The following is a 27057-nucleotide window of genomic DNA, read 5'->3' as shown; positions in this document are numbered from 1 at the left end:
TCCACATGTATCTTCTCTATGCATGCACACCTGATAGGTGCAAGGTAAGAAAAAAAGAATGGAGAGCTATAATAGCACAATATTGTGCTCCTGAGATAATTTTAAAACTCTATTTAAGTAAATTCTTCCTGTCAAAAGGAAAGCTGCACATGGGCCACTTCCCTGCTGTTTACAAGAAAACATTCCAATTTTATCTCATTTTAAAATTAAATAATTAAAATTCTTGAATTATTACACAACTTTTGTGATTGTGTTATCAAACAGGGAGCATGACTCTTACACAATCTGGATTGTTCTAAAGTGAGTGTTTCAGGGCCAAAATGATACAGAATGAATCTACAGTAGCACAGTGAGAAATTAAGACCAAATAATGTGCTGGAAACTACTTCCATTACTCTGCTGTATTAAGATATGTTTTAAAATAAGTTATTAGAATGCATATTAATAAATATGACACATTAAATCATAAAATAATTTAGACTGGAAAGGACCTCTGGAGGTCACCAAGTCCAACTTCCTGCTCAAAGTAGGTGCAAGTCCATCAGGATGGTCAGGTACTTATAAAGTTAAGCATCTCCAAGGGTGGAGACTCTGTAACTTCTCCAAGCAACTGGTTCCACTGCTTGACCATTTTCATGAAAAAAAGAAAAAAATTATCTGCCCTTAAAACTAATTAGAATTTCCCCATGTTCCAATTTGTGTCCATTGCCATTCATCATGGCTCCACACACCTTTAAGATCAGCCTTGATGTAAATCCTCCCATTGAAGGGACTGAAGACAGCAATAAAATCTGCTCTTCACCTTATTTTCTTAAGGCTGAACATTACTCAGGTCTCTCAGTTTCTCCTTGTATGTCACATGCTCTTGCCTCCTCACTACTCTGGCACCCGTCCCCTGGATTTGCACTAGAGGATCAGTATCTGCCCTGCATGAGGAAGCCCAAAGTTGGTCACAATACTCCAGCAGTGTTCTCACAAGGGGAATATCACTTCCATGAACCTGCTGGTTCTGCCCTGCTAATAAATCCCAGTCAGGACACTGTGGTTCTGCTATGCACATAACTCTTTCCACAAGGATACCTGCTGACTTGTGTTCACCCTGCTGTCCACCATATCCTCAAGTTCTTTTCTGGAAAGCTGCTTCCAATTTAGTCCACAACCCCTGCCTCTACTGCTACATGAGGTTATTCCATCCCAGATGCAGGACGTGACACTTGGCTTTGCTGAACTTCAAGATGTTCCCATCAGCCAATTCCTCCAAACCTGCTTTAGTTCCCCAAATTGCAGCCCTGCCCTTCAGCACATGGACTGCTCCCTGCATCATTTGGCATAGTACAGGATTCAACATGGGAGAGTAAAGATAAAAGCCTGCCAGAAAAAACACTTCTGAAGAGAGACACCTGCCATCTTCATGGGCAAATCAGTTCCTGCAACTGTTCGCAGCCAGCATTTAATCACAGACAGTAAGGAGGAGGGCTGGTGAATTAAAACAACTTTCCACATGTAGATGAGCTCCAGAACTTCAGGAGCAAACAGGTAAAAAGGTACATAGTTAGAATAAGGTGACGGACAGCCATTAAGGATCTTGGATTTTCTGGTGCTATGATATATTCTGCAGTGCAAAGGTGCTAAGGAAACCCAGGGCTGAAAAAAAAAAAAAAACCACAACCAACCAACCAACCAAAAACTTAAAACCCCTTCAAAATTACAACAGTTGAACAACAGATGGTTTGTTTGCTTCATGTTTGTGTCATGAATCTTCAGAACTTCAGATTTCGAGATAAAAGCTTTAAACGACACCAAACCTTTTGAAATACTCTCTCCCCCTGAAACAAAAAGCTCTACTCCAGAGAATTTCCAAGATTGGGCAAGACTAAAGATGAGATTCAAACCAGGAAAAATTCTGAAGCATGAGCACACAGGTCTATCCAGTTGTTCTGCAGATGGATTATGTTAGATTTTGTAAAAGGTGTAGGTTACACATGCCTCCACTCCACCAGGCTTTTATGACAAACAAAAACATGGAAGTGCAGAAAAAGATTTTGGTTTGGCCAAATTGTTCAGTGGGGATCCATTTGTTTGTACCATCTGCTTTTAGCATTTTTTTTTTAAATGCAACATTTGCAAAAGATAATAACTATAATTCCCTCCTTCCAAGCTCAGACTGTTGAGAGCAGTAGCATGCTTCAACAGAAACAAATTAACAGACCTGACATTTTAAAGTTTACACACTGTGATCCAAAATGTTTCAGAACACCATTATGCTAAAAAGCTCCTATACAACATAATTAAGTATCTATTTAAGTTAGAAAGATGCACAGACTTAAAATTAGCCAATTTTATTCAAATAATGTTAGATGGAACACATAATTACCTTTCCTCAAAAGTTACATACTTATGTGCTTTTTAGTCAAATGAAAACTGATTTTTTTACCCCCCTCTTGTCAAAATTTTTCAGTAGAAGCCAGAGTCTTGAGTAGCCCAGTTAGGTGCCTAAAAATAAATAAATAAGGATCAGGAGAAATGAAATTACTATTTTATCTGTTGGTTACTAAAATTTATGAGAAAATATTTAAAAGCTTATAATATTGACATATTGCTATAAAGCAGGAATATTGTTAATTACTGAAGGATGTCCTGTTAAGTTTAAAGCAGGTGTTGATATAGCAGAAATACATGCTGTAATTAAGTTGTACAGCCTGAGTCCCCCAAGCTAGTAGTTTCAAAAGGGAAAAGATCTAGATAATAAATACAAAAATAATTTGGCAGCTATAGTTTTTAAAGAAAATATTATCATGTAAAGGTTTAATATGATTCCCCTTCAATGGAAAAAACATCCACCACTGCTTGTCCAGCTTCCATCAATATTTCAGCCAAGTAGCAAGAAAGCCAAATAAAACTTAAAAAATACTTAAAGTTCTTGTAATTTTTTGTGTGTGTTTTGTGACTTTGTTTGTTTTGAGTATATGGCTAGGTCCTTAGTGGACCTCAGAGTCACATACCTTACACTGTTCGCCCTCACAAAGCTTCCCTTACTGTAAGATGGACAGAGGCAAAACCAGATGATCCTGTCAACTTCCTTCATTTTACACTCTAAAGTATCACTTATTCTTCTCTCACTACTATATCCAGATATTATTTTAAAAGTATAATTCCATTTGAAAAAGTAAGTACTTTCAGAAATGTCACCCTTCAAAATTAGCCCTTTTTCGGTGATGAAGACCATTTAAAGGAAGTAGAGAACCAAATGATGACAAACAGGTTAAAGAATTACATTTAAATATATCTCACAAAAAAGGTAGCAGGAATTCAGAAAAATGTAAATTATACCAACCTCAGATCTACCACTCTGATTCAATTTCTTCTCAATATTCATAGCCAACATTTGACTACGAAAAGACAGGCTTTTGGTCTTTTCAATCACTTGTTGATAAGGTGAGACTGCATTGTTGCCCATGACTACATGGCCCTAAAACATAGCAAAGATACAGCAAATTTAAAAAACACTCAGTCTTTAATCTATTGCTTTGCTTTCAGAGCTTTCACAGGATCAAAACACAAACGTCATCGGCAAAACAAACAGGGGAAATTAGAACTCACTGTTCCTAAATTAAGTAAAATATATTTAATGAAAGATTCAACAAATTCATTTGGATCTGTCTGTACAGTCTTACCAGCTTGGAATCCAATTTGGCATCTAACCGTGCATTTCGAATTAGATTGACAATCCATCTTTCTGCTTCCTCAGGAGTCATATTTAGTTTATCTGCCAACATACTAAAAGATAACAGACTTATCAAAAGGTGAAAGAGAATCCCTCTGATACTGGTAAACACAACTAGGGACTATGGAATACAAGTTAAATAAGGAGAAAATCTGGCACAGCCCAAGACTTGTAATTCAGCAAATACTGCATACCTGGGAAGCACACTTTCATTTGACTGAAATGACTTTAAAGCTTATATACATGCACTCCTGCACATCTCCCATCCCCACTGCTTACATCAAGACATTGTGAATGAGAAATTCCCATCCTGAAGTACATACTTAGTCATTCTGAACTACATCATCTTGCACTTAAATCCTGACCTGCACAATTTCAATATATTCCTATTAAACCTCACCTACAAGCAACATTCTTTGGAAAATTATCAATTAAGTAATCCCAATATAAAATAGCAGCCATCATTATAAAGAGAACAATCAAATTGCTTTCATTCTTTTTTAAATACAGCTAGCAATCAAAAAAGTTTAGACTAATTAGTCCAGGAAAGTGTTTAGTAATCAACTTCACTCTGAAGTTTCAGGAACAAGAGCTATAAGACAGTTTGGTATAGAAGATGTGACAGATACACTATGCACAAAGTTCTTGCAATCTCAAGGAGGGATGGTGGGAGAACACAAAGAACGGAAAATCCTTAACGAAACAAACACTCTTGTCCAGGAATAATTCCTTCTGATGGCATTTCCTGTGGCCTTCCAGCCAACTCCTGTAGCTTCCTGCTGGCAGTTGGCTCCTAAAGGACATTTGTAATGCTCATTCTTCCATCAGCTTTCAGACTAAGGTAACAAACATGAGGTAAGAGCCACAGACATGACCGAAAAGCCAGTTGGCTATGCCAAGTTGCACAAGAAGTCAATTTCTCACCATTTTACAGAATCTTGTTTAAGCATATTTTTCTCCACCTGAAAAAGTAATTATTCTCTTGACAATTATAAAGTATTTGCTTGATACTAATAATCTACCCATTAGATTATTATTATTAGCTCAGCTGCCTGGCTAGACTATATACTCTTCTTTATACAGTCTTCTCTCCTATATGTTCGTGATGTCTCACCCCAACACTAAAAGTAAATTCCTTTTTTTTTTTTTGACATAGATGACATGAAGTGAGGTGAATACAAAATAAGCAACCTAAAACACCTACAGTGAACTCACTTTGGTGAAATGACACGACAAACTGGTAACAAAGTATGTGGAGTCTGGCAAAGCAAGGGGAAGTAAAATCCAACTGCAGTTGCTACTGTTCACTAGAACTATAGTTGAATTAGCAATTCTAGAGAGTTAAGATAGACAAAAGAATAGAAGATATCATGGATGTAAATTTTTGTGGAATTATGAGTCAATTAGGCAGAAGACAGATGTTTCAATAGGAAGAAGCTATAAATTGCTTTACTACCTTTGAATCAGTGATGTTAAGCACCTGACATGAAACTAAAGAAATTCTGAACTCAGCACAGGGTGGGATGTATGTATGTGTTAGGGGAATTCTCATCTTTTTCTTTTAGAAGCACCAATAGGATTCAGATAAGATAACTCTTCCTCCAGATGACTGCAGGAATGGCTACTGACACTACACTGGGGATTAAGCAACCTACCTTTGGGATTAAAGTGTGGAAGCTCTGTCCCTGGAGACAGTCAAGAATCAACTAGAGAAGGCCTTCAGTAGCATAATGGAACATTGCAATTAGGTGCACAGGATTAAAACAGGTGACTTCCAGAGGTCACTTCCAACCTACAGCACATAGATTGTCCTTTTTTCATAACTTAAAGTCTCTTTGTACTTAAATGGAAGAGGGCACAGACTTCCAGAAAGAAATTCCAAGCTACAAACTATAAAGCGTTTCATGTCACCTAGCAGATAACTGTCTTTTCTTATTATGTCTAAATTTTACTAGCCCAGCTTCTTCAGAGGTGGGCTTTTTAAAAATTAAGAAGTGTTACATGAACAAACAAAGCATATATGCAGCTACCTGACAGAAATAATGCATCTCTGTACAGGTATTTTTTCCTGCACACACACTGAGAAAACTCTCAAATCCCAGAATGAAAATGACAGGGTAAAAATATACATAAAAACCTATTTTATTTCATCTTCTAGTTTTGAGATTCACAAGGCTTTAAAATTTTAATACAAAATAACTAAAATTACCAAGTAACATCTTTCAGTGAAATAAAAGTATGTGTACTAAAAAAAAAATCTAAAACTTTATCACACATTTGAAACAAAAAATTACCGTATTTCAGCACTTGTGGCAACTGGATTCTATTTTAAGGTCTCCTTGCAAGCTGTACTGAAGGAGCCAGCACCACCCAAAGTGCCTGGATATACAATGTGCAACACATATAGCAAAGGTTTTCTCCATCCTTGCAGAGGAAATACACTGAAGATATATCCTGATTACAATTATAAGGCTTAGCAGACCTCTCAATAATTTTCCAATTTGTTCCGAACAGTTAAACTGTCCTTATCAAGCACTGTGGTACAACCAGCCAGTTTTCAGCTCCAGGAATAGCAGTGCAAATCATTTCTGGACAAAGAAATACCAGAACTACACCCCAGACAAGTGTTTAATTAAAAGCATTTACACTGGCTAATTTCTCCCAAAACAAGTCTGCAATGCACTAAGAAATACTTATGCACCCCACTTAAGAAGCCCGAATCTAACAATTTCTGCAGTTTGCACAGAAATTTAAGATTTATGTCTATCATTTAAAACACAATGACCTACTGAAAAGAATCTCATTACTGATGATTGATTCCACATGCAATTACCTGAATTGATCCATGCTAGGAAAAAAGTCAATCTGAAATGTGTCTCAACTCCAGGTATATAATTTGCCTCAGTACACATCATAATGGTCATAAAATAATGACACTGCTATCTAGATTTGTGAATCACACATAACAAGGAGAGCCAACTACAACATTTTCTATCACATTTGATATTGAAATACACAATGGCACAAAAAAATATGAACTGTAAAGTAATAAACACTAAATAAATGACAGCCACCTACTCTAAACCTTTTGTTACATAAAGCTTGTGATTTTGCTGTAACAATCACTGGTACGTTATCCACAGTTTATCAGTATGCTTTGACAAAGATTTTAAGCACACTTAAGATACACCCTCTGGACTCTGGTCATTGACTGGAGTCAGATCAGAGAAGGACACTTATTAGAAAGACATTTAGTCTTCAATTAGAAAAGCTTAACCATCTAGTTTCATTAAGAACTTGTGCTTGAGTATGTGCAGTATTCACAGTACTAAAAAACGTTTATAGGAAACAGCAAGACACGACGGGGTTTTTATCCTCCAGAAAACTCATCCATAGGAGAACTTAACTATTTGGAAGAAAAAATATAAATTAATTAAAACCCCTTTATCACTAAATATGCAGTACTCTGCTTAAAGTGATTTCAGATAAACTATTAGCCTTCTTATAAAAAGGAAGTATGAAGTTTTGTTCACTGTATCTAATTCAGTTTACTATTATGACTATGCTTAAAGCAATACACCACAGTTGACTAAAATGCTCAAATCCACTGTTTGCCTTTTACATTGAACTCACTGGCTATTTTAAGCTGATATAAAGGACATAAAGAATCATTTTCCAAATGCACTGAAGATAGAGGTGTCACACATTGAAGAGATTAAAAGTAATAAGAATTTCCGTTCTTTCTCCAACTATACATATCCAGGAAAAAAGTAATCCTTTCAATAGGCTTGCAAAACTCTAAGACAATCTTCTCTCAAGTCCTTTTCTTTTGAAATCAAGCAGCGTTAAATCACTTCCTCAGAGGACCAGATGCACACATTTGCTCTGGATGCAAGCTGGTAACAAGAGTCCATTGAACTTGATCGATTTAACAGCTTTGGTTTTTGCTGTCTCAAGATCTCTGCACTGTTCTCTACCACTCAGATTTTTATAGCTTTCAGAGTTCTTTACTTTTTTTCCTTTCTAATTTAAGGGATGTGGAAATATGGGGAATGGGGGCAAAGGCCAAGTGGAAAGGGATCTCAAGCATACATAACAACATTTTCTTGCTTAGTTTCTACAATAGAAGCATCGAAGCTGATCCATTTGAAAAGTCGGTTTTTATAAAATTAATTTGAGTGAACAGACATCCTTGCTAAGAATAATATAATTTCTTGCAGCCAGATCACTCACTTTGTGCCACGGGGAATAAGATCTATTATTTTCTATTTAATTAATGAAAAAAGTAATACAGTTCTAATAATTTCCAAATAACATATCTATTAGACAGACATGTATCTGTATTTACCTAATACAAGTAAATTTAAGTAATTGCTGTATTTGCAGTTTATGTTTAGTTAATATTAACACTCTGTGTCAGTGTATGTGCAACTGAGCTCAAAATTAAGACACCTGAACTTAGGCGACACTGGCTATTAAAGTTCCCATTAAACCCAGTATCGATCTAACTTGACACCATGAGAAAGTTTTAGCTTGAAAGCACTGTTTGTTTGGGGTGGTAGACAGGGTAAAGAGAGGTTGTTTTAAAGTTAACCACAAGAACTCAGCTTTAAAATATGATTGTTATAATTGAAGTATATCACATTAAAGCTATAAAACAAGACAATTATCCAATTGTCTTTAACGAGTTTAATTTCATCTGATGACTGAATATTTTACTACTAAAATTCAGTTTGTCAAACTGTCATCTATGACTGATTTTTCTGTACTGGCATTATTAAGAAGTTACCTTACCCAATGCTGATACATTGATGGATGCGACAAAAAGTCTCAAATATAAAGAGACGGGCATTCTCAATGAAGTCCTCAAGACATGCCACTAAGAAGAAATCATTCACAAGCACCTGCAAGTGTAAGGAGAAAGGGAACATTGAGAACAAACATGGAAACAGTAATTTATTGGTAGACATGGTCAGCAAGCAAGATCAGTGAGCAGTACATCTGAAAAGAGTTCATGGTACATTCTAAGGTGTGGAAAAAAAGCTACAGACTTAGCAGAAACTACCATTGCCCTGCAGCTTGCTAGATTAAAATAGCATGCTAACATTATCACTGAGGTCTGACTCAAGAAGGGAACAAGGTCTACTGCTATCGTAAGTCTACTGAAGATCCCTCCAACAGATAAAATTTAACTTCCCCCTCATATTGTAGGATTCTCCTCTCACTCTGCAATTTGATAAACATTCTCCTTACCAAGCAAATAAGCTTACTCAGTAGTATAAGTGGACCTATAAAATTCAGATTACAGGACCACCAGTCCTATTCAGTCAAGATGATAAGGCCTTCTTAGGTGACTAATACCAATGAAAGCCAAACCAGAGGCTATAAGAACTGGTACTAATGTTCAGCTGTTCAAAATATTAACTTTTACAATAGGCAACTCAAGTGTCAGGTATTTTTAAGTGTTCATAGTAGACTAACTAAGAATTTCCCAAGAATGTGCATTTAACTATCATAATGTTATTTGACATTACTTTGCACCACTACCATTCCAGGATGCATTATCCTTCAGAACAAGCAGCAAATCCAAGCTTTTCTTCAAGCACTTCCCAAAGCACTAATGGAAAAGCTGAAGTTTGGCCAAATGCATGATTACGTATTCACTCCTTGTTCTAGAACTGCTTAAATATAATTTTAAAGCTATATCCTCACTGTTAAATCTCTTCAGTGTTACAAACCGAGTAGTCAAAAAGCACCTCCGCACACACCCAGGAATTAAAGCCCATCAGAAAACACTGTCAATGGAATCAGGCCACTTCAAACACATCAGTTAGCCACTGTGAATTTGAGATGTTTGCTTAAGGTCTTATAAATGTTATTAGCCTTACTGTTTCACACTCTCTCAGCTTCTTCTGTGCGCCATCAAAATCAAAATTAACATACAAGCATTCCACAAACTCTGTAATAGGGTCCCTGTACGTGTAGGACTCCTATAAAAAAAACAGGAACAATATTAGCAATCAAGGCCATGAGGTCACTCAAGAATTCCTTATATTCTTCAAACAAAATTTAATACTGAAACAAGTCCACACATCATCTTAAATAAAATATTAAGGTAAACTTCCCAATTCTTCTTATATAAGCTGCTTAGATGCGTGCATTTTTTCCTCCCAAGAGTCAACCAGAAGTGTAGTTTCAACATCAACATTCAGTGCTGCAATCTTCAGGTTAAAAAAAAAAAAAAGTCAGACAAGAGCTGGTTCTGTATCAAACCTCAACATTTCTTAAAATATCATAAGCCAGATATCCCTCCTAAATTCTGATTTCGAAGACAAGTCCAACATCAAATCCTTCATACTTGGAACTGAATGATCATTCCATTTACACAGACCATAGCTAACACAAATAATGCTACTTTCTACATAGAAAATACTTGAATTTATTTCAGCATCACAGGAATTACTCAACCTTCTCAACTACAAGGCAGGAACACTAGATCTATACACATCTGTGTAAATTTAGACATAATTAAATATCCTCTCGGTCTCTAATGCACATTTTAAGACAGCTCAACTCTGTATCTGTCAATATGTGCTTTTTCATACAAAAACATCAGCAGATTAAAGGAATTACTAAGATTTATTTTTCTAGATCAAAGATATTTTTCCTTCTCAAAAGAACTGTATTTACAGTCTCATCATTTAGGTTTAACATTTTCTATAGAAAAAAGGGTTTTGTTTTGGTTTTTTTTTAATGTTTTACTTGCTAACCATGTTACAGAGCTTCACTATGTAAAACACACTTGGATCAATCACCTTGTAAATTTAATAGAGATGAACAACAAACTGCTTACCTATCAGTTCAATACTTGCAAAAGTATTGCAAGTATTAGCTATCTCTAATTGCTAGTAGAGCAATCAGCCTACCATTTGACATTTGGCAAATCAGTTAATTCAATGCTTTGTTTTTCTTCTGTAGTCAAGTCACTAGTTTCACTGTCTGAGCTGCTTTAAGATCTAACACTTCTATCACTTCATGATTTAATATAATGAATGATACAGAGTATGGAAGCACTAAGAAATAAGTATCTTAACAGGTATTTCAAAAACAGAGCCAACAGTTGGTATTTTCAAAATGAACACCCTAGTGATCCTTGTTTTATTCCTAGTAATTGTGCAAGAGAAAAAACCAAAACAAAAATTGTAGAATGTTACTTTGCTTCCAATATTAGAAGTTCACATTACATTAGAAGTTCAAGATTCAAATTGCATTTTAGTTTAAGATAAAAGATGAGTCTTAACACTTCACCTAGTAGCATAAGAAGCTATAAACTTCTTTTGTGAACACCAATGCTTAAAAGCAGATTAAGAGGTGCTTAAAATTTGATCTTTCCATTGATCGTGCTTTGCATAGGTAGGGACATCAGTGCTTAAAGTGGATATAATTGATTGCTAGCCTGTAACAACTGCACTGTCACATATATATATATCATAGTTTATTATTCAAAATGTTATTACAATAATGTTTTTCTAGCATGATGGCTTGTATACAAGCTGCACACCGATTTCAACTAAAAGTCTTTGCCATAGCCCCCTTGATTGCTATCAAGCACAACACCGATTGCTCTTGTTCATGTCTATATCCACATACAACTGTGACAACGGAGGCTTTTTCAAGAAAATGCACATGAACACAAAACAATGCACACAGCTTAGTTGTTTTGAAACAAACTAGATCCCTTATTCACACTATTTCTTGTAGGGATGGCTGTAGAAGAAGAATCAGATCCAAAGCCATTTTACACATCTCACAGAATTTTCTGCATTTAATCACACAGAAAAAAAAAAAGCACAATTGAGAACATATTCTATTTTACTCATTGCTCATTGAAAGGAGGAAAAAAATGATTCTATTCTCCTACTGACTGTCATGCATTTTACTTCACAGTGAAAAGTGAGTTCAATGAGAGAAAATGGACAACAGGCATATTATTAGAAGACAGGTATCATGAAGTCTCAGTAAAAGAAGGTAGAAAATCACAGATATTTCAGTCCTTACCTGCTGAATAACCTTGACTAGATCTTTCAGCACTTGTCTTCGTTTTCGAACATCCTTATTTGTTATGACTGCAGTAGTCAGATATCTGAGGATATGTGGGCACATCGTCTGAATTGCATTGAGATACCTAGAAAGCAAAATTTACATAAAGCTCAGATAATGCGATTTTGCATCAAAACAGTATTAATAATGAATAGCTTACATTTTTAATGCAATATAATACCAGGGCTTATGACCGACCATTTATTCAAATATGGGAGGATGATTCATTTTTGTTAACCTTGTGATAATCCTTTCAGACAGGGAGAGGAAGGAGGGAAGCAAGGGGAAGAGACGGCGGCAGTGCACTGGGGAGAGTAGCAAAGGGGCTACCTCTGCAAACTAACAGTCCATATGCTTAGTTCAGGTCAACACTGGTCTGTCAGTTACAATGATTTCACAAAAGGGGTTTGCATGGGCACATGGAACCACAGGAAGTCCTTCCTTGTATCTCCATCCGAACCTGCAACTTTCCCCTTCAATCTTCCAATAAATTAGCCCATATTTACAAGTGAGAAGTATAAATTAAAATGAAAAAAACAAACATACGCCATGAATCAAAAAGGAGGTAAAAAAGCCCACTACAAATTACCAGTCTACTGGGATCATAATCCAAAAAATTCAACCGCTTTTCTTTAGTACAATTTTCCTATTCTAATACATCACCTCCAACAAGGTACTAAAAGGAGGGCAAAAACTTATAACTGATTTCTCAGCGTTAAGCTGTTCTAGACTCCTGGATCTACACAAAAAATACTCCTCCCACAAATGGCTATATAATTTTATTCTTCTCAGATTTTCCTCAAGAACTCTCCATAAATAGGTTTTGTAAAATCAAAATAGAACAATACCTTCCCCTACAGTTGTAAAAGATGTGGAAGGAGTTAAGAATCTAGTAAAAGCAGTTATTCCACCCCCCACAAGCACCAGAAAAAAACAAGACAGTTCTTCCTACTTCACTGCCCATCCTTCTTGAAAAGGAAGTAAGACCATGAAGAAATGCAGATTATACATGAAAATTCAGAAAAAGGCTCAGAAAAAAAAAAAAAAAGCGTTAATATCATTAGAACTTCTGAAACAGGTTGACGCTTTGAGCTGAAAAGAGTTCGACAAGGCTGCATATTCATCATTTGCCTTCATTTTGATTTAAAGACCCCAACACAGAACAAAACAACTTACTGTGGTTGATAGAGAAAAAGGTCAATGATATTGTCTCTCCCTTTAGGATGATTGAAAAACACAAACAAAGACCAGTGGATGAGCCATGTTCTTTGCTGAAGAGACTGCAGGGGAGAGCTGACAGACTGAAAGAAAACAATGTTGGTTTACTTCAAATAAAATACAGTTAGTTTGCATGAGAATTAATGCATGGAAACCTGTAATTGTTCAAAAACTTGTGATTTTTCCATTGGCTCCTCTTAGCTGTTATCACACTCAGGCCAAGTTTGATATCCAGCTTTTTAAACTGTCCTCTGTTAGAGATAAATCTGCCAAAAATTATAACAAAGATAAATTTTCCAATATTATATTCCAAATTGTTTGCTAAAATGCATATTCTGTTACGGCAAGAGCATAGATTTTAGTTCTCTAAAGACCACTACACTAACATAAGTTATTACTTCCCTTTTTTATCTGGAATGTTGTTTCTTGTACTCTTCAGATGTGATCTGAAGAACTACTTGACTTCTCTAGCTTCTCAGTCTTTCTTCCTCTCCAAAACCTCACAAGAGCTCTTTTGCCATACACTCTCAGACAATGATGAAACACCACAATCACTTTCAGCCAAGAAAGATGAATGTAACTATCTTCATTTGAACCAGCTGATACTACACAAATAATGATTCAGCTCTAAGTGTCTGTAATAGGTCCAAATTTCAGTAGCAGTTCAAAGACTGCAAAGCAATGTGTTGAGAATGAACTGACGTAGCAAGTAATCATCACTCTGGAGAGCATGATAACTAGCTACTATGATTCTATCCTAAAAAAAAAAACAACTTGGGAGTATGATCATAGAATCATTTCAGTTGGAAGAGACCTTCAGGATCATTGAGTCCAACCATAATGAACAAGTCAAATTTACTAGCCCATTATAACCACATAGGTTCATAAAGATGAGAAAATTACAGAAGATGTGTTAACATCAGTTATTTGCCACACAGATAAAGAATGATTCAGGCAGTGGGAGGAGAGGCAGGAACAAACCCAAAACACCAAAAGCATTTTCAACATTCTGTTTCAGGAGAGTAAAACTCCTGCATTTCCCCATTTCAGATACAGCCACTGAAACCCCATGAGCAGAGAGGAAGACTGAGAGGTCCTTAATCACTTCACTTGCTCTGAATTAGTACTGCAGCCCCGCTCTTTCCTTCCATGTTCTTGGTGCTCATCTGAACTCAGGAGCTGGTGAGAAAGCTGAATTGGCTGAAAACTATTTCCAAAACGAAACTTACTTGCATTTTCTGTCAATAGTGTTATTTTCATGTGAGAAAGCGTTATTTTCATATTTTCGTGTTATTTTCTGTCCCACTTAGCTAGTGAAAAGGTGGTAAACTATTCCTAAACAAGACTGCACAATTCAAAATAATACTTGGATAATAACAGCTCTTATTTCTTACCTTACTAACATGACAAATATTTTACTTACATTATTATCTATTGTCTCCTTTAGTCTTGTGAGATCTTCCATGGCTGCATCCCAATTCTGCATCAGAATTTCAGATGCCAGTTTTCCCCACAGAGAACTCAAAGCATTTCTGTCTGTTGCTGGAACCTATTCTCAACAACAGCAACGGAGTCATACACTTAGTATTTTTTAAAGTATTATTAAAAAAAAAAAAAGAAAAATATTTTCTGGCATTATTTTTAATTTACAAGATATCAAATTTGCATCATCCTATCTTTCCAAATGAAGCACTTTTTTTAAAAAACAACTTAGGTACAGAAGAAAAAACAGCAGTAAGGCTGCTAAAATAGAAACTAGAAAATACTATCAAAAAAGAAAAAATGAAATGGCTGGGCATCAGATGACATACTGGTTCCGAGGTTTTCCAAGGGTTTTTTTTGGTTGGTTGGTTGGTTTGTGGGGGTTTTTTGTTTGTTTGTTGTTTTTTGTTTGTTTGTGGGTTTTGTTTGATTTTTATTTCTTCAAAACACCATCTAAAATGCTTCTAACTACTAAACCAAGGTTATTACAAAGCAAGTTCCCAAAGAACCTATGACAGTAGGTAACTATCTTAAAAAAACAATAGCACTCAAAGTTCTTTCTGCTAATGCTGTGGCAAAAAGCACACTTCCTACAGAAGGGTCCAGTAGAACTGCAACTTTGCAGTAGTGAATCTCTTTCCTGGAAGGGCAGTCCTAACGTCAAGCTGTGTTAGTTTTATACAAGAACAAACTACACTTAGGTCATTCACAGTGTCAAAATCTGTTCTCAGATCAGTTACAATAGTTCTTTCACAGGTTATGTTTCTTCACACAGAACTTAAATCTTCTCCCATCTGAATTAATAATAAAAGTCCTGTATCAAGCCATTACCAGCACAAAAACACTACTTTACTTTATAAAATTAGTTATTTGACATAGATGAACATAACGCTAAACCCAGAAGGAGAGCACAAAGAATTAAGGACAGCTGCCCACCTACCTACATAACTAACTTTTACTTTCCTTCCAGGCACATGGTATGTACCTATAACATTGAAAGTCATATAGAACTTGACTTTATCATAATCAACATTTAGGCTAAGAATTTAACTCATTCCTACTTTAAACCCTACTCTGGTTAGTTATATTTTCCAATTTTGCTTCTTTAAATGATAGGCAATTACAGGAATTATTGTTATTTACCCTAGCAGCACTTGAGAGGAGACTAAAAATTAGACAGTAAGAAAACAAACCTCAATATATGAACAACTACATATTTTCAGGAATCACTCTACATATCCATGAGAGATACACAGTTTAGAAGCCATTATCTTCAAGGTAACCAAGGTACCAATTTAGCAGACACTTTTAGTTGAGGAGGTACACACACATTATGCTCGTTCCAAATAATGTAATTACAGTTATCTATTCATAATAACTGCATTCAGGCAACACAGCTGTTCTAGCTACAGTATCTGAACTTTCAAGTAGTTACCTTACATTTCCATTTGTTAATAAAACAGCACATCCACTGACCACCAAAAATAAATATACTGTGTTCAGATTCTGACAAGACACTGCAATTCCATTCTCAAAATTCACTCCAACCATTAACAAATTACATGAATTAAAACCACATGAAAAAAGTTGCTTCGCAGGATGAATCTGGTTCTACAATTCTCAATTAAGCTGTTTGTATTTCCTAGGTAGATGACTTATACTCTTCAATCCATCACAAGATTCAGCAAAAGGCAGGTGACAGTTCAGATGAGAAGCTGGCAGCTCACCATTACCACCTACTACATTCAATCCACCTGCAAGCTTTTCATTACTGTCTAAAACAAGTATTCATTTTTTGATTCCTTTTTTTGATGTTTTTTGTCATTCTGGGGTGGTGGGTTTTTTGTTTGGGTTTTATTTTTCCAGGATACATTTACAGTGATAAGTATTTCATACTGAATGTTACCACAAGACCCACAAATTTAAAGGACAGTTCTGAATTGAGTATGAAAATAACAGAATTGCTAGTTCATAGTCAAGAACTATTATTAACAGTTATTTTCAACTTTTCCTTGGTGCATAGTCATTGTCTCAAAAAAAGTTCAAAAGCATTACAATTAATACAGACAACTTACTGGTCTAAGTATTTCATTGAAAAAAACAAACAGAACAAAACAACAAAAAAGCCCACCACATGAACCAAGCAAACCACAAAACAAAACCCAAACACACCCAAAACTTACCAGAACTCTAAAGAAGTAGAGATATTCTGCAGCTCCTGAATAATTACCACATTCATACTGGAATTTTGCATACCTGTAGAGTGTATCTAGGTACTCCTGCCTAAACTGAAAAGGAACACAAAAAGAGCTTTTCTCACTAAGAAAAAAAGAAAAATGCTATTACAAGTCAAGTTTACAATTAAGTAACCTTTGAAGTCTTTAGATTCTTTGAAAGACATTGTACACAAGAAAGAAAATAGGAAACTATTATACTCTTAATCCATGCCAGTGAATTGAAGATTATACCAATACTGGAAAAAGTGAAATTGTGTATCAAGTAAAGCACACCTTAGTTACAAGGATGCAGCTAACATTGAACTCCAGCTTTATTTTTCTTTGTATAAAAATGAAAAGTTCAAAGACATTAAAAATAAATATCATTAGGAATTCTGCCTATTAGCTACATTGATATGAGACAGGCCAAAATGCTGGTCCATAACTGCTCAGAGCTGTTGGCCAGGGGGTAGGTTGGATGGAGACATTTAGAAATTAATTTTAACATATAAGAATTAATCCACTTACACCATGCTTCTCAGCTAAATAGTCAAACAGCATCCGACCGTCCCTATAATAAAAAGATAAAAAATGCTGTTTTTACAAAACAAACTGTCACCATACAACACACTACGCAACCATTAGCTGTTAAAGTACTCAGAGTATAAATTTGAAGTGATACTTTGCTACTTGCTGTGCAAAAACAACTGCAGAAATCGTGAGCCAACTATTCCTAAAGTGTCATGACAAAGTTTCAAAATCTTAAAATTACAAGAAGTTAAAATAGAGAAAGTCACATGCAACAATGAAAGTGATGAAAGGGTGGAAAGTTGTTTTAAATTTGATGGCACCCTTAGCTTTCAGTATGAAAGTTACATTCTGATTTAGAACTCTTCCCACTCTCATGTTCTAAATCTACACAAGTTACTCAAGCCAAGTGGTTTGAATTTAACAGCAGACAGGGAAAAACGGCAAAGACTAAAATAAAACAGAATTAGAAGTGAAAGTTAAGCCGCTTAGCACTGGCACACAGTGGTTAACAAGAATACCACTACCACAGCAAATGCCTGCAGAATGCACAACTATTAAACAAAAACAATACTTAGTAAGTTCTAAACATCTATGCCACATATGATCACATTTCTGAAGGTTTTTTTTTTTATTCAACATCGATAATGAAAATACAAGCATTATCTAGATCAACAGAAAGTTCGTGCCTCCAGCAGGCAAGCATGAAACTATCTACCACCAGCAAGTCCCACATTCATGACCACAGGGTTTAAAATACCCGTGGTATTTTTAAACACTAATTAACTTAGTGAATAATTTCTTATCCAGTATCTGCAATGAATCTTGATCAGCTCCTAGAATGAAATTTTAGCACACCAGCTTTTCAACACAGTAAGAATTCCGTTCAAATTCTGCTGCAATCATCTGGCAACAAGAACCACAGCTGAATTCATAAACATAATTGAATCCATATTCATAAACAGAAAGTATTTTCAATTTGGCACTTTGACTGTATGGACTGCTTTATACAACACAGAAAGAATTAATGACATTTTTTCTATTCTCTAGCCCCACACCCCACTAGGCATACTTCTGCACCTGTTGCTACCTGCTACTTCATCTCTTCTGTGCATTCTGTCATGTGCTGAAGATGAGTTGGACAACTCATGGAACTATGACATACGATAGAATGAGTACCAAGATTTAAGCGAAGATGAGAACACCAAGGTATAAATTCCTCTTGGGACAAAGGTACAGTAGAAGTGTATATAGGGGACAATTTTCCCATTTACTCCAAAATCAACTGTAAAGCTGCTTGTTTAAATAGAACTTTTGGTATAAGATTATACAGTGAAATGGCACATTGCCAAGGTAGCCAAGAATGACAATCCTCAGTAATACTCGTAGAAGCAATGAAATAGTCTCATGGGTTTCTTCCAGTGGAACATACTTCAGGGATGAGAAATACTGACTATTCCTCTATCATTTTGTAGTCAATGTCCTCCAACAGCTGCACAGAAAAAATAAAGTCAAATGTTTTGGCTGCTTCTTGAAAGAACTTCCACTTGCAAAGTCTCCTTGACACATCATCTTCTATCATTTCCCAGACTTTGATCTTCCAAATAGCACTGTCATGGATCAAAAACCATGATCCAAGGCCTTGGTAATACACAGCTCTGAATTTGCTACATATTCCAAATCACCAGCAGCAATTCACTAAAGTCAAAGAATCAAAAGTTGCTTTCTACTATCTAAAGCGCACTACTCAGGTCTAGACAGATGGACCCCAGGGGTCAGTGTTGGGTCCAGTCCTATTTAACATCTTTATTGACGATTTAGATGAAGGGATTGAGACCATCATCAGCAAATTTGCTGATGACACCAAGTTGGGAGGGAGTGTCGACCTGCTGGAAGGCAGGAGGGCTCTGCAGAGGGATCTGGACAGACTGGAAAAATGGGCTGATTCCAATGGGATGAAGTTCAATAAGGCCAAGTGCCGGGTGCTGCACTTTGGTCACAACAACCCCCTGCAGCGCTACAGGCTGGGCGCAGAGTGGCTGGAGAGCAGTCAGACAGAAAGGGACCTGGGGGTACTAATTGACAGGAAGCTCAACATGAGCCATCAGTGTGCCCAGGTGGCCAAAAAGGCCAATGGTATCCTGTCCTGTATCAAAAATAGCGTGGTCAGCAGGACAAGGGAAGTGATCCTTCCCCTGTACTCTGCATTGGTGAGGCCACACCTGGAGTATTGTGTTCAGTTCTGGGCCCCTCAGTTCAGGAAAGACATTGAAGTGCTGGAGCGGGTCCAGAGAAGAGCAACAAGACTGGTGAAGGGACTTGAGCATAAGACCTATGGGGAGAGGCTGAGGGAGCTGGGGTTGTTTAGTCTAGAGAAGAGGAGGCTTAGAGGTGACCTCATCACTCTCTATAACTACCTGAAGGGAAGTTATAGCCAGGTGGGGATTGGTCTCTTCTCCCAGGCAGTTAGCAATAGGACAAGGGGGCATGGGCTTAAACTCTGCCAGGGGAAATTTAGGCTGGATATTAGAAAGAAATTCTTTACAGAGAGAGTGGTCAGGCATTGGAATGGCCTGCCCAGGGAGGTGGTGGACTCGCCGTCCCTGGAGGTTTTTAAACTGAGATTGGACATGGCACTTAGTGCCATGATCTAATAAACGGACTAGAGTTGGACCAAGGGTTGGACTCGATGATCTCTGAGGTCTTTTCCAACCCAGTCGATTCTGTGATTCTGTGATTCTGTGACATCCTTCAGATCAACTCTCCCTATTACCATATAAACCAAATAATCTGGATTAGAATTTCCATCAAGCTGATAACCAAAACCAGTGTTTCTGAGCTGCAACATCCTCAGACATTTTAAAAGCAAAAACGATATATCAGTTCTGAAACAGAACTTGCTGCATATGAGTAGCAGGGCTAATATTTTACAGCATTAGATAAGTATTTCTATGTATTTTTTGATTGTATCTCTTGCTTCAAAACAGGATGTTTCTCATTTGCAATAAGTGCTACCGACCAACCTCTCTAGATCCAAGAAATGCTACTACGTTGAATTGCAACAAGGTAGTTTATTTCTAGACCAACTATTATTATAAAAAATGGCTAAAAAGGCAAAGCAAGAATTGAACAAGATCTCTATACGTGGGTCAGAAATTAAATCAGATTTGAACAGGATTGTGATAGAAAGTCCTTTTTTTTAAAAAAAAATTAACACAGTCCCAGTTAATAACTTGAAGGCAGATAACCAACACCAACTGGGCCTTTCACTTTCAAAGGTGTACTTCCAAAAGCTGTCAAGTGGCTTCTGGCTTTGCATAACCACCCAGTCACAAGCACATGTAACTCCTTTTCTTAATATAATTATCTGACATTAAAAATCCATGCTGAAATATAAAGGTGGCTTACCTATCCTAACAGTGCTTTTTACAGCAGAAGCTTAAGTATATTCTGCTGATATCAGAACAGAAAAAAAGCTTTTTCCACAGTGCCAGAAAGCTAATAGATTTAATTATTTCTGCTGACATCTTGTTACATGTACACATCAAGACCCCATGCACTGCACCTCACCATTTCTGCACTGACCAAGTTGTAAATTAGACGATAACAAATTCTGAAAACAATGTTCAGAGTGGAAAAAACATAGGCCAAAAGGGCTGATTAGGTTTGTCCACAAGTTGGGTAAGACTAGAAAGGAAAAAAAGGATGATACTCTGTACTTGAAACGAGGAATAAATTCTAATGAAGTTCCTCCTACTGTGGACACACATTTTCTTCAGGTGGGTTACTCCCAAACAAAAATACACCTCACCAAGAAGATTTCTGCAGGTTAGAAGAGTTTGTGCATTCAATGTTTTTCTAAGAAAATTCCAGAACAATGTTACTCTTCCATATCAATAGATGCATAAAGCTTGCCAACAATAAATCCAAGTACAGGCTTCAACTTCAAACTCAAGTCAAGCCACACATACTCTGTATGATGTGGTAAGCTCTGTTTCAAATCCTAGAGCAGGTAAGGCCTAAGAAGAGATCTAATTTTTCAGAGTTGGTTAGACACATTCGCAACAGTAATAACAATGCTTCCTATGTAAAGGCAAACAAACAGTAATTTACACTAAACAAATACCGCCCACCTCTCTGTTTCACAGCTTCACAGTTCCTTTCTCAATGACTATAGCTGAACCTTTTCCTACAAGGCCCAATTCAGGCTTAACCATAAGAAAATTCTCATAGTCCTTAAATATAATGTGCAGACAAACTCATTCTACTTTAATTACTCCTGTAAGCAAAGTAAGAGGAAACTGGATAGATCTTAAAAATATTATTATGAGCACTACCTTACAGCAACAACTTGGCCAGTTCAGGGTGTGAGGGAGGGTAAAGGGGAAGGACAGGACTCCTGAAAGAAATACATGCTATGAGGCTGAAAGCATGCTTATCCACCAGTCTTCCCAGACTAAGATAACATTCCACAGTGCTCTATGGAAGGTAAAAAGGATGGTCTCCTAGAAAAAAGAATCTGAGTTTTTTCAGCCTGTATTTCCCCTCAGAAACCCACAAACCACCCCCCTCAAAAAACAAACAATGAAAGCCCCACAATCCCCCTCAAATCAATCTTGGCCTTGATTTGACTGCACTGAATGATACCTATCACTTGTCCTGAGTTGAGTCATATACATTAAGAACAACAGAGAAGCTTTATGCACAACATGTAAAAGTGTTGAAAAAAGAGCAAATTGTGTCCAGCAATTTCTATTACCTCACCACAAACACTATTTAAACATTGGCTAGAAATGAAAATGTATCTCTTTGCAGTTGCAACACAGAGAACATTCCTATCATCAACACCCAAGAGGTACTAACAAGCCATCCTACAAAATTATATTAGAAATTACCTAGTGGACTGCATTTGCCTTGTAGTCTCTGGATCCTCGAACATCTTGACAATAGGTTCAGTTTCAGCCTGAAGCTGCTTCAGCTGTGCAACAACAGTTGTTCTCTTCTCACGCAATGCTAAACACAGAAACAAAAAAGATTTTAATGTAATGCCTTAAGTTTTTACAGAAACCAGCCTGTAATTACATGGTGCTGACAGCACATTTGAACATGTCTTCCCAATTCCTATCTCGCTTGTCCTCTCAGTCAAGTCACAAATCCAGAGGTATCTAACAATTCACTAACTTAATAAAAAGTTTCCAACATTTGGTTCCTTCCCTCCTGCATGGAGTCATAATCAAGCCACTAAAGACCCAGTATGGCTGGAGCAGAGTCTTTATTAGACAAGGTATCTTTAGGCTTCCACTAAAGAAGCAGCTACCTTTAACATATATTCACTTATGCAAAATAATCTTGAAAAAAAAGTAAACACCACTATGATACCAATAAGATTAATTTTCCTCTAACTGGTCAGGTTCTGAAAGCACATTTTTAGAATACTTAAATGAAAATTGATGGGAAAAATTTAAAGCAGCTCAATCTGCAAAGTTATGATTCAGAATACTATGCCTGCTTAATTAGAACATTAAACCTTTTATGAAAAATTATTAGGAAATAGAAGTAACAGCTTGGGTTGATTATTTTACACAGACCCAAACTTCTTCACTGAGTGCTACCAGTGTAATAAAATGAACACTTCAATAAAATTCAGAAAAGTCTATAAGCTTAAAGAAACCAAACAAAGTAAAGAAAAACACAGTAGCACCCTGAGACTGCCTGTATGAGCCAAGAAACACATGGGATCAGAGAAGCCAAGACCACATCCCAGGAGACAACAACAGTATGCAAGAAACCACAAAGTGAGCCACACACCAGGACAATTGATGCCACAGTGAACCTATTAGGCTTCTTTTGTGTTTTGAGTACACACACATTTGTAAAGGAGGTCCAAAGTGGATAACACCGTGATGGTGACCCAGCTTAAATTCAAGAATGACTTGCCTGACAGGAAGTGTTCCAATAAGGAGAAATTATCTCCAACTTCAGATGAATCTTGAGATTATAAAAGAGGAAGGGAAAACATATGAAAGAGAAACCACTCAGTTGACATACTAAGGGTACAAAAATGTTTTGTTGTGATATCTCATGGCTGTGTAATTGTGAGCTGGTCTCATAAAAGACAAGACAAAAGCAACTATAAATTGCACAGAGACACTTCTAAGTATGATAGTGTAAGTGAATTTAGCTGTAAGTACTTAAAACCGTGAGGTCTTAAAAAAAAAAAAGCATAAAATTATAAAATTCTAATGAAGCCAGCAACTCCACAAATAAAAAGAACCTGTCTGTACATACATTCTGATAGGTGTCGATGCATGAAGATGACAAAAACCAGAAAGATCTCAGAGAAAGTTAAGACCTTCCATAGAAAGCTGTACAAGCCAGCACCCTGAACAACTCACTCTGTGAAAAGTATGACCTTTGCTTAAATTAATTTTGTACTGTTGTATAAAAGCCAAGATCAAACAACAGCTAAGTCATCACATAAAAATCTTAGAGAGATGTTTGAAAAAAGTATATGAAAAACATTACAAGTGTGGAAACCATTGCACTACATTAAGGTAGAGCTCTCCCAGTGACCAAATTAATTCAACTTTCTAGAAACCAAGACCTTATGAAATTACACACTCAGTAACCTGCTTAAATAAGTGGCTGTAACCAGAATATTAAAGTCAGTTACGTAGTGAAAATGTGCTAGGATCGCTATTTCTTGTGCTGTTTACTACTTCAACATTTCACTTCTGATAATGGTAATATTCTTCTTCAACAGTTTAAAAGGGCTGGAATGAGGAAAGAGAGAGGAAGATCTATTCAGCTTGAGAAGGTCTGACTTCTTTTTAATATCAGTAGAACTGATAATTAGCCTAAAGGTGAAAGTTTCTTAGTTTACAAAAGTGAAAACGCTGGTTCTCATTATTTGTTATCAGTCTCACGTATCATGGCATATACACCCATAAACAACAGCATCTAATGCTAGTATATCAAAGATTTGGTCAAAACATTGAATCCAACATCCATAAGTCTATCAGTTCTCTTCATATATTCCCCAAGAGGCCAGCTGCTAACCCTGCAGTTTAAAGAGCCTGGAAAGAACAAGACCCATAAGCAGAAAGTTGATCTTGTACCCGATGACAAAAAAACCCCTCCTGAGTCTCTTCCTCCTAAACTGCCATGAAACCCCCTAAACCCTCATGAAAAATAGAAATTATAGAACACAAGATATTATAATTTTCTGCCCCTCTTCAAGCGCTCCTCAGGAAGACATACATTTAAGAAGTAAATAGGAAAGTTTCCAAAATAATGGAAATTAAATTTCATATTCATTATTATAATATGAATTATTATTTATTTTATTCTGGAGAAACAGCAATTCATATGTTGACAGAAGTGAGGAAAACATGCATTTTCAAAAAACACCTGTATTTCCTCAAAGTCTAAAAATCAACCACAGAGAGATGAATGCAATTACTACCTAATATACCGGATGCTTCAAGAAAAAGTTTAGTAATCTCAAGTAATTGTGCAATAGTGTTTAATTGGAGAGCAACTCTATTCGTTTTAAGTGCTTGAAATGACCAAATCAGCACTGAATAATTCACGTGTCACTCAAAGCCTACGTTCCTGACAGACCAACAAACCCAAACTTCCCAGGGTTAGGAGATTCTATTTGTTTCAGTATTGTAAAACCTTTCATTAAGGCCAAAGTTAAACAGTACACTAGTTTTTGAGTGCAACAAGCAAATTACCATTAACTATTTATTATTTTAGATAGAAACGTTGTAAAACAAATTTTACTTCTAAATGAACAGCTTACCATGTGGAATTTCATCAGAATAAAGATTTTTGTACACATCCATAGCAAAATCCACCATGTTGGTATCACTAAGGAGATCCAGTTTTCCTTGGAGTAACTCTTTTTCATTGTATATCTGAAACAGGAATTATGAACAGATTTCTTGGAATATTATGAAATATTTTCCAATTCACATTAGGCAGTTACCTTTATGGCACAGTTTATTTATAGATTTTTGTCCAATTAAATAGTTTTAAACATCAAATCTCATAGCTTTGCAAGATCTCACAGCTCTGTCATTTAGTGTGCTTACTATACAGCCTCCCTGCATTTCCAGTCTTGGCAAGGTACCAGCAATTTCCTAGTATTTATGAATGCAGGAACTTCAAAGACTAGTTAGAAGACAAGTAACATTTTCTGTTACTATTCCCTTAGTAGGAAAGGTAATCCCTTTTACAACTCCTGGGGAAAAAAATCCAACAAGGAAAAACTCTGAATATTATATATATATTTTTTTTATATATAAACACATATATATAATTTAAAAAATAAAGCTTTAATCAATTTTCCTTTCAAAGTAGTTAACACTTTTTCACAAAATAACATGCTAAACAGTGCAGGGTAATCAAATAATTGAAAGTGGATATCATAAAAGACACTCGATCAAATTTATAATTTAATTGTAGCACAGATTAATCCAAAATATGTTGTTAGATCTGTAACAGAAGACACAATTTAATTTAGCTTGCGTAATCAGATGGTGTTCTTTCAAGTTCGTCAAATTGTTTTTTAAAGTTCCTACCCTATAATTTAGCCACGAGTTGTAAACTGCTATTAGGTCTTCAAGTTGTAGAGGAAGGCCTAAACTAGAGCATACCTCAAAAACGTATTTGCATGAGGGCTATATTAAAATTCAGCACATCTCATTTACATACATCTCAGATACAGAATCTGCAGAAGTTTAATTTGGCTCAGAACACCATGTTGTTTAAGATAAATGCTACAAAAATAAGTCTGTGTCATTAACTTGAGCTGATGTACAAATGCCAAAATACTGAAAGTGCCCCAAAGACAAAAGACATCAAGCAAAGTCCATACACTTAACATGAAAACTGATTAGGTAATGTCAATGTATATATGATGAATTCGTTCACTTCTGAAGCATAAAATAATGTACGTTTTAAAGTCAAACCTTATATTATTTTACACATTTTGTTTCCATTTTAAAATGGATCAGATGAGCGCTTCAGAGAGTTTAGCTTCATAGGAATATACTTTAAAAATATGTAACAAGACCAACAAGAACCAGCACTAGGAGGGGCTTACAGTTGGTTTAAACATAAACTCGTGACGGTTTAAAATTGAAGGGTTTGCACTGACGGCTGTAACAGCACGATCAGCCGGGCCGCAGAGCCGGCGCAGGGCTGCCCAGGGTTCCCGCTGCCGGGAAGCGGGCACTAAACGAACCGCCACTGGCAGGGAGAGAATTTGCTTTTCCCTCCCCCGAACACGAGGAAGGGAAAGAAGCTACAGCACACCCAAGGGAGGGGAGCCGGCTCCGCGCTGCCTCACACGCGAGGCGCTGCGAGAGGAGCGGCTCCCCCGAACCGGCACTGGGAAAACCCACAGGCCTCGCCCTCATGCTACGCGGCGCAGAAGCCTCGAGCTCCGCCCTGAGGAAGCGAACCCTGAGTCGCCTCACGGGCCGGGCCCGGCCGCGCAGCGTCTGAAGAAGGAGACGGCGGCCGCGCGGCCCAAGCCCGTGAGAGGCGGCAGCAGCCGGTGGTGCCGACTGCCGTTCCTCCGCTCCCCCCGCTGCAAGGCCGGCTCCCCCGCCTCCGGGACAGCCACGTACCTCCTTGACGGAGAGAAATTCCAGCAGCGGGAAGACCAAGTGCCGGTCCAAGAAGTGTGCGATCTTGGTGGTCAGGTCGTACTCCGCCATGTTGGCGACAGGAAAGAAAAGAAGGAGGCGGGGCCCAGCGGCGCGCGAGGCGGCGGGC

The 27057-nt window shown here is 36.9% G+C and overlaps 1 protein-coding gene across 1 annotated transcript; it reads right to left on the bottom strand.

Moving 5' to 3' along the window:
• Nucleotides 1-2323: 2323 nt before the first annotated feature.
• Nucleotides 2324-27057, bottom strand: EIF3E (eukaryotic translation initiation factor 3 subunit E). The gene is made up of 13 exons (XM_082045708.1): nt 26910-27057; nt 25076-25190; nt 22164-22281; nt 17269-17311; nt 16708-16812; nt 14466-14591; nt 13001-13125; nt 11783-11909; nt 9613-9714; nt 8519-8628; nt 3675-3777; nt 3335-3469; nt 2324-2493 (listed from the first exon to the last, which is right to left on the bottom strand). The coding sequence occupies exons 1-13, from the start codon at nt 26997-26999 to the stop codon at nt 2455-2457; spliced, it is 1338 nt and encodes a 445-aa protein (XP_081901834.1). The 5' UTR covers nt 27000-27057; the 3' UTR covers nt 2324-2454.

This window comes from Streptopelia decaocto, assembly GCF_964273445.1.
Source record: "Streptopelia decaocto genome assembly, chromosome: 2".
Taxonomy (NCBI): Eukaryota; Metazoa; Chordata; class Aves; order Columbiformes; family Columbidae; genus Streptopelia; species Streptopelia decaocto.
Note: the sequence above shows the minus strand (reverse complement) of the source record. Positions and strands in the feature narration are given on the sequence as shown.

Excerpts from the sequence above, each read along its gene's own strand:
- EIF3E (XM_082045708.1), bottom strand. The coding sequence starts at position 26,999 with ATGGCGGAGTACGACCTGACCACCAAGATCGCACACTTCTTGGACCGG. Across the intron at positions 16,813-17,268 it reads ATTTAGCTGAGAAGCATGGT|TTTAGGCAGGAGTACCTAGA; the intron begins GTAAGTGGATTA and ends GTTCCTTTTCAG. Across the intron at positions 11,910-13,000 it reads CTTTTTCTCTATCAACCACA|GTATCTCAATGCAATTCAGA; the intron begins GTAAGTTGTTTT and ends TTTGCTTTCTAG.